The sequence below is a fragment of the Molothrus ater genome, chromosome 10, assembly GCF_012460135.2.
Source record: "Molothrus ater isolate BHLD 08-10-18 breed brown headed cowbird chromosome 10, BPBGC_Mater_1.1, whole genome shotgun sequence".
Taxonomy (NCBI): Eukaryota; Metazoa; Chordata; class Aves; order Passeriformes; family Icteridae; genus Molothrus; species Molothrus ater.
In genome coordinates, this window is record NC_050487.2 from 15,386,342 (window position 1) to 15,399,165 (window position 12,824).

The following is a 12,824-nucleotide window of genomic DNA, read 5'->3' on the forward strand; positions in this document are numbered from 1 at the left end:
ATTCAATCGTGTTCCTGGGAGAAACTGAGAGTAGGACATTGGGCAGTATAATGGCAAGGTCCTTTCTGACCTTGAGCCTGTGAATCTTCTTTGTTTATCTGCCTACTTTCTTGGGCAAAAAGGAAAATGGAATGGGCTTTGGTCCATCAACCAACTCCCGCCACAGAGTTCTACTTTAAGAAAATTGCTGTAATCAGATCTCATGCTCCAGGGCTTCAGCCATTTGCCTGAAGAGGGCAGGAAAAAAGTTTCCCCCTCTTTCCTGCCCAGCTAATGGCTAAATACATGTTATGTTTATTTGCTTGTAGTTTCATGTTTAAAACATCAGAGAGTGAACCCAAATGGCTATGGACAGAGTCAAAGGCAGAAACACAGAAAATGCTCCCTGGCTATTTTCTATTCAGTTAGCCATTCCTGCTCACACCTCAGATTTGTGATAATCATCAATACTGATGACTATCAGTGTTTACAGAGAAGACATTTTGATTATTAGGGTGCAGCCACAGAAGGTAGAAGGTACTGATAGAGAATTGGGACTGATACTAACCCCACCTACAAGGGCAATATTTGTTTGATGGGAACATCTTAATCTTCTCATATTATCAGATCCTTTGCCACTGCAAGATCCTTGCTTGTTAGTGAAACTGTGTTCCTGCCCACTTTCTGATTAAACCAGATCACGAAAGCTTCTTTGAGCCAGAAATGTTTCAGTCCAACCAAACTCTATAGCAATAGATCTGGGGGCAATCTAAATGAATTTTTAAGAAATGTTGAAATAAAGGAATATAAAGAACACAAAATGAATGGCCTGCCCCAGTCTTTAACTGTACAAACTAGAGAGTTTGTTTCATAATAACATTATTACCCAAGCCTGTAAGAAACTAAGCACACAGGCAGAGCCATTGATCTCACCATCATCGAGTGCCCAAGACTCTTTGATTTCAATGCAGACTTCAGAGGTCCTACCACCTATGTTTCATAAAGGGAAGATAAAATTCTACACCTATAGGTACCTAAGATAATTATACTCTATACCAGTTAAGAAGGAAATTAGATGCATATCTTTTTCCAGGTAAGGAAGATGACACTGTTATGAACCAATCAGTCCAGATTTGTCTTACTTGTATTTGTTGGACCCAATTCTGGGTCCCCATGTATAACCAACCTGATTGACTCAAAATGGATTTCCTTTTAATCTGTGCCAGCACACAGAAAATGAAAATCCATGCCTTGGAAGCAGAACACATTTACACTGCCAGATTTTTTTGCAGCTGCAATGAGAAGGGATGGGGCAGGCAGGCACGACAGCGACTGCACCTGAATTCAGACTGGTAGCCTGGAAGCTGGGGACAGATGGTGTGAAAATGAACCAGACACTGAAAAATTCAACTTTATATCCAGTAAGACTATAAACATACAGTGAGTGAGCATGAGATTTATGCTGAAATTACAGAGGAATTCCTATGGATGATTACACTTCCAGCCCAAGCATGGAAAGCACATCCATCAAAACGAGTGTCACTACATTACCAGTGCAGTTGTCAGGCCTCCCATTACTGAACCCAGTAAATACAGAAGAGGACGACAAACACTTGTGACATGGCTCACCAAAATACTCATCAGACGGAGGATTCTCCATGTCATACAGCATTTTCTTGGTCAGGTGTTCCAGCTCATCCTCAGGTCTGAAGGCAGGAGTGCTTGATGTAGGTCCAGAGCTTGGATACCCACTCTGAAAAAAAAAAGAACAGCCTGTGATGTGGTATAAAAGCATTCACACAGTAAGGGGCTATATTGGCTGCTCAGTGTTGAACTTAATTCTTCATTTAGTGTTGAATTTTTTTAAGACACAAGGGATTCAAGCAAGTAAACACCTTACTTAATGTAATGAAAATGGACTCTGAAGAACATCCAGTTAAGTACTATATATCCTCCTAGAATGGGAAATATCCTGTGCCTCATAATTAGATGTCTACTGGGTAGCACATAATAATAAAAAAGAAGATTATTCCAAGAATAACTTGATACAAATGTTCTCCAAAACTGAAAAAGGCTTTGGAAGCATTTAAGTTCAGACTTGGTAAAAGTTCCCATCACTTAACAACACAACCTAAATGATAATTCTCCCGTGGTAGAGTATATGGAAAAAGACAGATAATCCCAAGCTGCTAGTTATGTTCTCTTCTTGTTTGTTTCGACACAAATCCTGCTGTTAACTTTAGTGAGATCAGGTGCTGGTCCACAGATTTTTAGTACTAGAGATACAAAGGTTTTAATATGTGTGTAGAACCTGAGATCTCTTGGCCTTCATAAGCTAACAGCTGCATACAGTATTTGCAGCCTGTCTAAGAGAGTCTTCTCCCTGGAAAACACCAAGGGTATGGCATATTTTGAGAAGCACAGAAATAGTCTTGTGCCTAGAAGTTTCTTAGAAGAAGCTAAGTTTGGTGTCCATAAGGAGGAACTCAGTCATCTCAGGACTAAAAAAATGCTGACACCAGCTCTCCTTGTGTGCACTGCTTTCTTGAAAGACTTGCATATGAAAACTAATTTATTTATAAAACACATAATTTCAGTAAAGCAAGTGATTTTATTGATTAATTGCTGCCTACATCAAGGATTGGACCCTTGATATTAAACAAGGAAACATTTTTCCATGCTCCATAACTACTTAAATGGCAAGAAAATGTAAAATCACTGGAGAAACAATACATTGACCACTTCTAGGGACTACATCTGACATGATGAATCTTTATTGAGCCAGTGATGTTCAACAGAGAACAGCAGCTTTAAAGCACTGCACTTCAAGAGAATTAACTATATACTTCCATGCTTTTTTCCTTCAGGCAAGAAGGAGATTTGAAATGAGACATCAATCAATGCAGAGAAGGTCTCAGAATGGCACTTTGTGATAATACTTCAATCACGCACTCCCAAAACCCAAACACCTGCATGTTCCTCACCCCATCATAATTCCTTTTCTAGGGTCCATGCTAAGCTGCACCATCACCCTTCTCACTTGTTGGCCTCAGCAGGGGCCTGTGCCCCCTAGAAGGGCTGGATTAGCTGTGCACACATACTCAATGCAGCAGCTGCACCCACTGCCTGCCCAAAACCCACTCTGTAGCAGAGTAGCAGCAGTTCACGAGGCAGAGGGGTGGCATGGTCCCCTAGGGAAAAAAGTGTACCTGGAATAAGCCCCAGGCTGGATGAATTTCCTTGAAGGGCTGTGCAAGGCCTGTTTGCCACGCATTCAGCCTCCCTGACTGAGAACATAGATTGGACATAACATACATTCAGGTTTTCCCACAGATGTTTTCTTTTTTTTTGCTTATGATTTTTTTTCTGAACAACATTTAAGGATTTTGTGCATTTCTCCAGGAATTCTAGTTGCCTAGCAGTTGTCTTGAGCATCTGGAAATGCTGAACATCCACATACAGAGCAGTAAACTTTTTTGTACAAATGCAACCATGCTGATGTGTTTGGGTTACCACAACTTACTTGTGCACATGGGGAGGCAGGCAGTATGGTGACCTGCATTTGCCTTTTAAGTCATTTAAGTGTCATCTCTGTGGGATACATAATTTTGGTGTGGATAAGGCCATTCACATGACTAGAAGTTCTAGAAGCAGGTATTTGACCCATAACACCCAGACTCCCTTGGCCAGAGCTTTGTGGTTTTTTTAGAAGGGCTAGTCTACAACTACTGAAAAAAAAAAGTTTATTAATAAGTCAATTAAAGTTGTCAAATGTAAGACATTTAATCTTGGAACAACCTGTTTTTTTCCCTTTGCTCTCTTGGTCCTAAGAGCTGATCATGAATCTTTCCTGAACATATATTTTAACACAGCAAGTGCAGCCAAGGATTTATTAGCTTGAGAAATCAATCCAAGCTTCTTAAGGTTCTATTCCAGGTATTGTACCTATTTCAGCTTCCATGCAGAAAAGAATGACCTCTGTCATTCCATCAACAGAGACTCCTTTCCCAGACTTTGCATGGAGAAGACAACATGGTCTGAAGCTGATGATGGCCCCCATCCCTGTATTTCCCATTAGTCATCACCAGCCTCTTCTGCTGGGCTCTCTCCACACATCATTTGAAACACTGCCTTTACCCTTGGGCCCTGCAATATAAATGGACAAGAACAGAAGGCACAAGCCACAGTCTGTTCACAGAAAAGGGCAGTGAGATACATGGAGCTGAAGCGATTTGCTCAGTATCACACATGGGCTCTAAGGCAAAGACGAATCCTGCATCCAGGCTGCTGGGAGCCCTACACTTTCCAGCCTCACACACTGGGGCTGTACCTGGCATTGCAGACCTACAATGAACACTCTGCAACCCAAAGCCACTACACCTGCAGGCTACCACAGCCAGGCTTTGGCAGGGGGTGGGTGAAGCCTCTCCCTCATTTCCATGCTGGTTTCCCGTAACTCCCAACTGGGGAGCCCTCCATAACTAATTCATAAGGGCTTGGATTAGGCCCTTTAAAATTAAAGACCAAAACCTGAAGATTTTCAGTATTGTCTGACTCTCTCTGGTTTTGGAGGCCACACTGCCTCATACATACAATAAATAGGCTGCTCTCATATTTTATCTACATTGCACTTTTCCATACCAGGCAGATTTCCTATCCAGTACCCAATGTCAGCAGAAATAACAAATACCAACCACAATGTTACGAGACACTTGGACTTATTTTGACTAAAATGCTATGCCTTTTTGACCAGCCTTTAAGTAGTGCTAGGCATATCTTTTTTCCTCCTCCCATGGCACATGCTGACTACGTGCCTCCAGGAAAATGCATTTCATGCATATGAACATGCTGTTTGCTGGGACATGCACACACGCAAACATAGAGAGGAAAGTGTATCCTTAGTCCAATATAAAATACTTGTTTCAGCAAAACAGTTTCCTTCCTCCTCCTTTGTTAAGTCAAGGTAAAAATATAACTCTGGCTTTCCTTACAAAACACAGTTGTGGTGTTGTTGTTTATATTAAACTTCCTCTATTTTCTCCTGATCTGTACAATAATCAGGGCTGTCTAGAAATTCAGTTTGCTGTCTGATCTACCAGTTAACTAACTTCATGCATTCTCTTTTCCCCATGCACACACCTCAATGCACACAAATACCCACATTCTTAGCTAGACGCAGCCCAAAGAAAGGGACTGCATTGACTTGCAGACCCAAAGCACCACTCTGTCTGGCTAATCACAGAAGCATCAGGGATGATAAACTGACACACAAAAATGGAAAAGAGCCCAGTAGAAAGCTGGCAGGAGGAACCATGCTTTGGAAGCACAGGCATCTGAGTGCCTCCTTTGCTACTGAGATCAAACACCAAGCAACTTCAGGAAGAGAAGATTGCAGGAGCAAGCTCAGGAAGACAAGAGGATTGCATATCATGTGCAGATGCAAAAGCATTCCTAAATAAACACTGTCTTGCATACTTAGTTGGGATGTTAAGGAAAACACCAGCACTTCCAGGGTTAAGCCCTGTAGCAGAAAGTATCTTCATGCTACAAAGGAAGTGAGCTAATTGCTTGTGCCACTATCAAAATGCTGCAACAACATCTGGCTCATCTTCCTTATTAAAGTTCAGTTCCTGAAAAGCCAGGTCAAAAGAAGCAGTCGTGTGGAATCACTGCATAATTATTTTGGTACGCAAAGCTGATACTTGCTTCAGTGCTTCCCTGGCACATGTTTTCTACTCCAGACCTGTCTCAAATGTAAGGGCTGCCCAGAAACAGGAGCTCTGCAGTCAGTGTGGTGCATTTGCCAACAAGAACCTTCCTCATCCCCACATAAACATTTACCCATATGGGTAAAAACTGCACTGCAAAATCTGCAAAGACATCTGAAGATGATGCTGTGATGAGTGCACCATCATTCAGAACACACTGTATGTGGTCATTTTTCTTGTCCATTTGCAAACATTGTAGAAGCAGCTTCTTCTCTCTGGGGGAAAATAACTTCAATTACGTGTTCCTAGTTACAGAAACGTGGAAATTATCTTCTTTTCAGAAGGTAGAATTAGCTGAATTTGGAATTGAAAAGCAGCCAGAAACATCTTTCACTGATAGCTACTTTCTCTTCACTTTTTTCCTCCTGTTTCAACTGCATAAAGTTAGTCCTTTCATTTCACTCACCAAAACTAATCGTCAGTTAAATAGTATTGCAGCATAATTTTTTGTTCAATGGTTTGACAAAGACCACATTTTTTAAGAATTTATTGACTATCCAAAGCAATCACAAATTTTCAGAGCAAGAAATCCAGCATAGTGCCACATCTCTCATGAGTTGTGCTCCCAAGGAAGTATCAAGACTGCCTACAGCTGTAATTCAGTTTATAATTAAGGCCAACTCTTACAGAGGAGATGCATTAGAAAAAATATTTTAATTCTTGGTTTATTTTCCCAGTGAAAGGCTACAGCTGCCAGAGTACATAAAGATTCCTGAAAAGAGGATTCTGCCTGGGATCCTTGCAGCACGCACATTCCTGGGTTTATTCCTGGTCAGAGGACAGCTCATCAAGATCCTCTGAAGAAACTGCCCCGCATGAGGAGATATCCACTGACAGCCAGTGCCCTCCAGCCCACACCAGAAGACCAAAATTTCAAGTGTTGGGCTGCCAGGAGAGAGGGCTCTTCTGGGACATGCCAGAGTGGAACAAGCCACTGATCCCCTGGCTGCCTACCTGCCCTGCCCCCCCACAGCAAACCAGCAATCCAGAACGTGCAGTTCTGCCAGCAGAGCCCTCATTTGTTTAACGTTGCCTGGCTTTGAAATAGGACAGTTTTGTAACTGCTTCAAAGCTCTAGAGGATATTTTTCTTTATTTTTAAACTTCATTATTGCAACTGTATCCTCACTTAACTATCCATGCACATTGCCTGTCCTAATCCTGCTAAGCTCTTAGTTTCAGTGATCTCTTGTGGCATTAAGCTACACAGAATTTGAGTAATAATAACAATAAAAGTATTTTCCTCTGTTTTAAGTCCACAGCCGGCAATTTTGCACAATTGTCTCTTTTTTTAACACTGCAAAACTGGGATGCAGACAGGTAGTAAGGGGAGGTATCTTGATAGTTTTAAAAGACAGTAGAGCCAGAATGCAAAATCATGATAGAATTGAGACCTTTCCTGGACTTTTGGCTGCTCATACAGATGTCTATTTTGACTCACCAGAGCAGAGCTTTTAGCTTACAGTCACGAACCCAAAATCTTGGTCTTTGTGTACTGATACTGAATTAAACAGGCTCACCATACATGCACCCTAATTACTCGGTAAAATGGGTTTAGCAATACTTCTGTCTTAATTAATCAGTGCTGTGGAGCTGTTCAAGCTTCTACGACATAAGTGACTACACAGAGACAGAGTGTTTTATTAACCATCAAGCATGGTAACAAAAGAACATCACTGTTTTGTCCTTGGATTGTTTTATGCTATTATATGTAAACAGCCTAAGTAGCTTTTCTTGCTACTCTTCATATTCTCACTAATGTTTTGAATCTGGAAAGGCTGGTTATTTTTTCTAGGTATTATAAAAACTGGATACTCTGTAAACACCACCATCTGCTTCTGGCTTCTGCACTGAGCATGACTGTGTTAAATGACACCTTCCATTGCTATTCTGGCAAGTCCTTGCTTCTGCTGGACACTATGGACTGTTTATATGTTCAGAGGTAACAGCAGATGTGCAAGATTTTTATGGAGCAACATTGACTATTTCTCATTATAAAATACAAAGCAGTGGCTGGTTCTCCAAGTAATAAATATTTTACATGTTATCTCAGGAAACAGCAGATTTAAGCTATATTTCACATATAAAATACTACATTTTAATGTCCCATTGGTGCTTAAATGTATATACAGAAACAAATGCAGCAGTGCCTGATCTTGCCTGGGGCCTCTTGGCCCTATCATTACACAAATATGCTTTACTTGTCAAGGCTTATCTCATATGAAAAGGGGAGCAGGCTGTTTTTTTTTGTGTTTTTCCATTAACCCCACTTATTTTGGTAATAGACATTTTAGACACTTTAAAAAAAAGCCAAGAACTCAAGGAACAGCTGGATGGGTCTACTGAGAGAGAGAATGAGGCACCATTATTATACCCATATGCAAATAAAGAGACTGAACCATTTTAGCCCTATGTTTTTGGCTGGAAGAGCTCAGTCTGCTCCATAAAATTATATCAGGGCGTCCTATGCTTACTCGTCTATTTGTTTCAAGATCAAAGGCTTTATTCTGCTCCAAGCTGCTTGCCTTGCCACATCTCTCTGGGCTCAGAGTCAAGCATTCCCTTACTCCCATGGATCATCACCAGCAGTAAAGACCCTACAGGCTGCTTCTCAACTCCCCTCCTCTTCCCATCATAATACTGGGGGCTTCCAAGATGGCCTTCAAAACACTAATTAATTAAGCATTATATTTACTGCTATCAACAGGTCAAAATCTGCATTTCAGAGTAGGAGCCATAAGCTTCCATAGGAGATAACAGTCTCACTGCTTTGATCCCGAGCTGCACAGCAAACTGCTGTACAAGAGTTTGAATTCACTTCTTGACATCTTGGCTATAGATTCTGGGTGCACAGTGCATATAGGACTCCTTGTTTGGGCAGGTGATGAGCCTCAAGACCTGTACAGAGCTCCCTTGTGCCAGTCCAAGGTGGCACTACTGAAAGACATCAAGGTGTGGGGGGCTCCAGTGGCAGTGATTGGCACTCCAAGGGCTCACCATCTCACCACCAACCAAGCCACATTCCCATCTAATAGGACAAGCACAGAGACAAACCTAATGAAAATAGAAATGCTTCAATATTCATACTGATTAAAAGAGATGTGTACTCAACTCACTCCGATAATTCATTGCCACAATGAAATGACTGAAAGAAGCACCTTCTCTCCAAAGCCTACCCTTCCAGAACCACCTTCTCTCCCAAAGCCTACCCTTCCAGAACCACCTTCTCTCCAAAGCCTACCCCTCCAGCACCACCTTCCCTCCAAAGCCTATCCTTCCAGCACCACCTTCCCTCCAAAGCCTATCCTTCCAGAACCACCTTCTCTCCAAAGCCTATCCTTCCAGCACAACCTTCTCTCCAAAGCCTATCCTTCCAGAAGCACCTTCCCTCCAAAGCCTACCCCTCCAGCACCACCTTCTCTCCAAAGCCTACCCTTCCGAAAGCACACTTAAAATCCAAATAATTGAGCTTTGCCCTTTCTTAAGTTTTTCACTTTCACAGCCCTTCATAAAGGCAGAGCTGAACGGTTTCCACAGACACTGAGGGGTGACACAGTGTGATGGGCTCACGCACACGGCTGGCATGGCACCTGCAGTGCCCCAGGAGCTCCCCAGCACTGCCTGACCACCACTCACCCCCAGACCTGGGGCTGGACCCTGGTGCTCAGCACCAGCACCATCTGCCCTGCAGTTCAGCTTCCGCACCCAGTGAAAAAACAGGTGGCCCCAGCTGCGGGGCCTTAGCAGGTAACAAAAACAGAAGTACCATGGCATCACTTGTTTCAAAAGAAAAATAAATCTCACCATTTTAATGGTACTAATTTTGCATGTGAAACTTGCATTCATAGTGTATTAACAGTTTAAATATAGCTTTCTTGCCAGAAGCCTGAATAGGCTAGAAAAGATACTTAAAATATGCAAATTGTGTTTCTGTTTTAATACACAAAGAAACCTAAAATCACATCACTTTCCATCACCAAGACAGGTTTTAATATAAGGTTTTTTCATGTGAAAACTGTAACAGCAAACAAATGGTTAACCAAGTGTGTTTAACCCACTATCTGTAGTCTCACTTTTAGTCAACTGTGACATGGGCCATTACACTTCCCAGGACACCAATGACTTAAATGAAGACTACATATTTTGCTTAACATTAAAAGATTATATATATAAATTACAGTAGAAAAAAAAAGGCTTCTCAGACTGGAGCAGGTGCTTGGTTCAACATCCATAGCATTGGAGGGTAGGATTCCTGAGCTTTATCCCCAGCAATATTCTTAACCAGTCTGATCCTGCACCCTGCTGTTACAAATGGTGTTCATAATGCTTGGCTGTCTCAAGAGAGTTTGAGAGGCTCAATGAACTCTTCATTACAAAATGCTTTGAGATCCTTGAATGAAAGATGCTGAATGAATACAAATCATGACTATTAATAATTACCTTTACTAGCCAAGATTGTGCCTCCTTTCACTCACATCTGTCTAGATTTGGCCTTTTAAGATTATAACATCTTCAAAACAAACACTGGTCTCCCAACATGCCCTCAGTGGTCTTGTATAAATAAAAGTGATAAGAATAATATTTGAGGAAATAATAATGTGGCAAAAGCAAATTACATTCCTGCTGGACTCAGAAGCTTCTTCCCTGTTTCACAACTGGGAGACTTCTCCGTTTTATTCATGTTCCAATCCCAGAATCGCCTGTTCTCTTTTCCTAATGTGTAGCTGCTTTCATTCTAAGAGCTTTCCTGTTTTTCCTTTAACTTTGCACAGGCCATGTTTCTTGAAGAGGTTACTGGAGGGTGCCAACCCCTTTTAACAAAATGGGCACAAGTTCTTTTGGAAAGAAGATAGGGAGCTCCAAACATGTCAGAGAGCATAGGCATTGAGTATGACCCTTCATTTCACTTTAAGTCTGTCAGGGAAAAGGGGTCAGAAATTTAAGACACATCTGGATTCTGTTCAGGCCATCTTATTGTGCTCACCTCTCAGCCAAGGTGTGCTTCAAGGGTGACAAAAAATTTTCAAAGTGACACCTTTTCCAGTGATGCAAGAGAAAAGAGAACTTGCAAATGATAATGAGAAGATTGCTACTCATCGAAGTCAGAGGGATACCTCATTTGCTTGCACCTCCAGGTCTTGTGGTGAAAGACTGTAGAGAAGATTATTTAAAGGATACTGACACAGCTCAACACAATATGTAAGCAGTAAAGATCAGAGTTCACCTCATCTCTACTTCAATTAAAACATCTCTATATTTTATACCCTCTATATGGATAGTTTTGTTGCTGAATTGCTTTATTGACCTTTAAGAGACTGAAGCTTTCCTGCACTTAAAACAACTAATTCTCATGAAGAGCCCTCTGCAGGTATCTGTAGGTCACCTGGATCTCAGCTCAGTCTTCTAACGTCACGTCAAGTACCATTTGCAAACACATGTTATTTAATTCATGAGGACCAATCACCTGGCCCATCAGTGTTGAGCAGACCACACTGCCACCACCAAGCCTGGCCAATCTATCTCAGCCCAAACAAGGACAAGAGCCTCTTCACAAAATTACCAGGCTGGAGTCATCACCAGCCAGGTCATCACTGGTGATTAAACACTTAGAGAACCCTTCACCTTCTGTTATATGGAGGTCCCTACCAGAAGCAGGCAGTTTGCTCACAGACCTGGTGCTGCTCGCTCACAGGAGAGTCTGGGAAGTGCAGCTGCACCAACAAGGCATTACCTGCACTTGCAGGTGGTACTGTGGTGCTAAACAACATCAGGCAGAGGACAGGACACACTGGCAGTAAGGAGAGAGATGGTGAAATTAAACAGTGCCATCAGGAGCAGAGGGAGTAATACACAAGAAAAGGAGAAGGAAAGAGTGAAGGGCTGCAGCCTCAAGTGAGTGTCATCTTGATAGCCTAAGCACTGCTGCTTTAGAAGAGACTTGCACATGTTTCACTATCAATTACCTCAGATAATCAGAAATAATATTTTCAGAACAAAGCAGTGCCAAATTCTATACTGCACTTGGAGGAAAAAGGCCAGGGTAAATGCCCGCCATCTAGATTATAATTTATTTCATCCAATGTACTTACAAAAATGATCTCTCATTTGGCTCACAGCAGTAGAAATTTCTCAACAAAGTCATAATTCTCCTGTAATAGAGTCCAGGGCAGTAAAGTATTACTCAAATAAAAGCTCCAAGTCTCCCTTGAAAAACTGTACCTGCTCAGGAATTTCCCACAATCACTCGAGAGGGGAGCTGAGAAAAGGGCAGCAAGAGAAGAGGAATGATTTTTCCTCAGAGAGCACTGCAGGATGAAGACCCCGCACATCACAACTGGTGGCCAAATCATGGCAGGGAGCCAAAGCAGCAGGGATTATGTGCTATCAAAAAATGCTGCAGGAAGTTTCACCATGGCTATTCAATATTCAAAGGGCTTCAACCTTTTCCTTTCAACCTGCTGGAACAGGAGTGATTTGGCTGTTCTAGTCCTGTTGTGGATGCTATGAATCCTGCTTGTGCAGAGGGCAGGTGATGGCCCTTGGAGGGGAAGAGCCCCAGGAGCAGAGAGGTGAAGGTCAGATCCGGAATGAGGGCTCTGGCAACGTGGGGAGGGAGGCAGGGGAAAGAGCAAATTAGCATTTAGCAACACAAATACAGATTTTAAAAAAGGCAGAACTACCTTAGTTCAGCAATTTAAAAAGGCAAGAGAGAAGTGCTGCTAGGAAGAGGGAAAACCACTCAGAAGGCAGCATGCAGTAAGTGATTTGAGCCAGAGCCTAGCATCAAAGGGGAGGATGGAATGAGGCAGAGAGGATGGAGAACAAAGTACAGCCTGGCTAGGAGCTTCCATAGCTGGCAAGAGTCCATGCAGAGAGGGCACATGGAGATATGCACCAGCCACAGGGAGAGTGGCTTAGGGAAGACCTATGTGCAAAGGAGCTATATGAAATGGAAGGCAATAGCACCCTCAGAGCAGGGAACAAGCAGGAAAGCAAGACCAAAGCAGAGGTATCAGTGTCAGCTGATTTTACTGAATAATTTCCTTTCTACAAGAACTATCCAATGCTAACAAAACCC

The 12,824-nt window shown here is 42.2% G+C and overlaps 1 protein-coding gene across 1 annotated transcript in view; it reads right to left on the minus strand.

Annotated features, from left to right (window-relative positions):
* The window catches only part of LPP (LIM domain containing preferred translocation partner in lipoma), a 319,560-nt gene that overhangs the window by 69,342 nt on the left and 237,394 nt on the right, over positions 1–12,824 (minus strand). Inside the window, exon 9 of the mRNA XM_036388370.2 lies at positions 1,609–1,732. Coding sequence (XP_036244263.1) covers positions 1,609–1,732 — 124 coding nt within the window. The remainder of the gene's footprint in view (positions 1–1,608; positions 1,733–12,824) is intronic.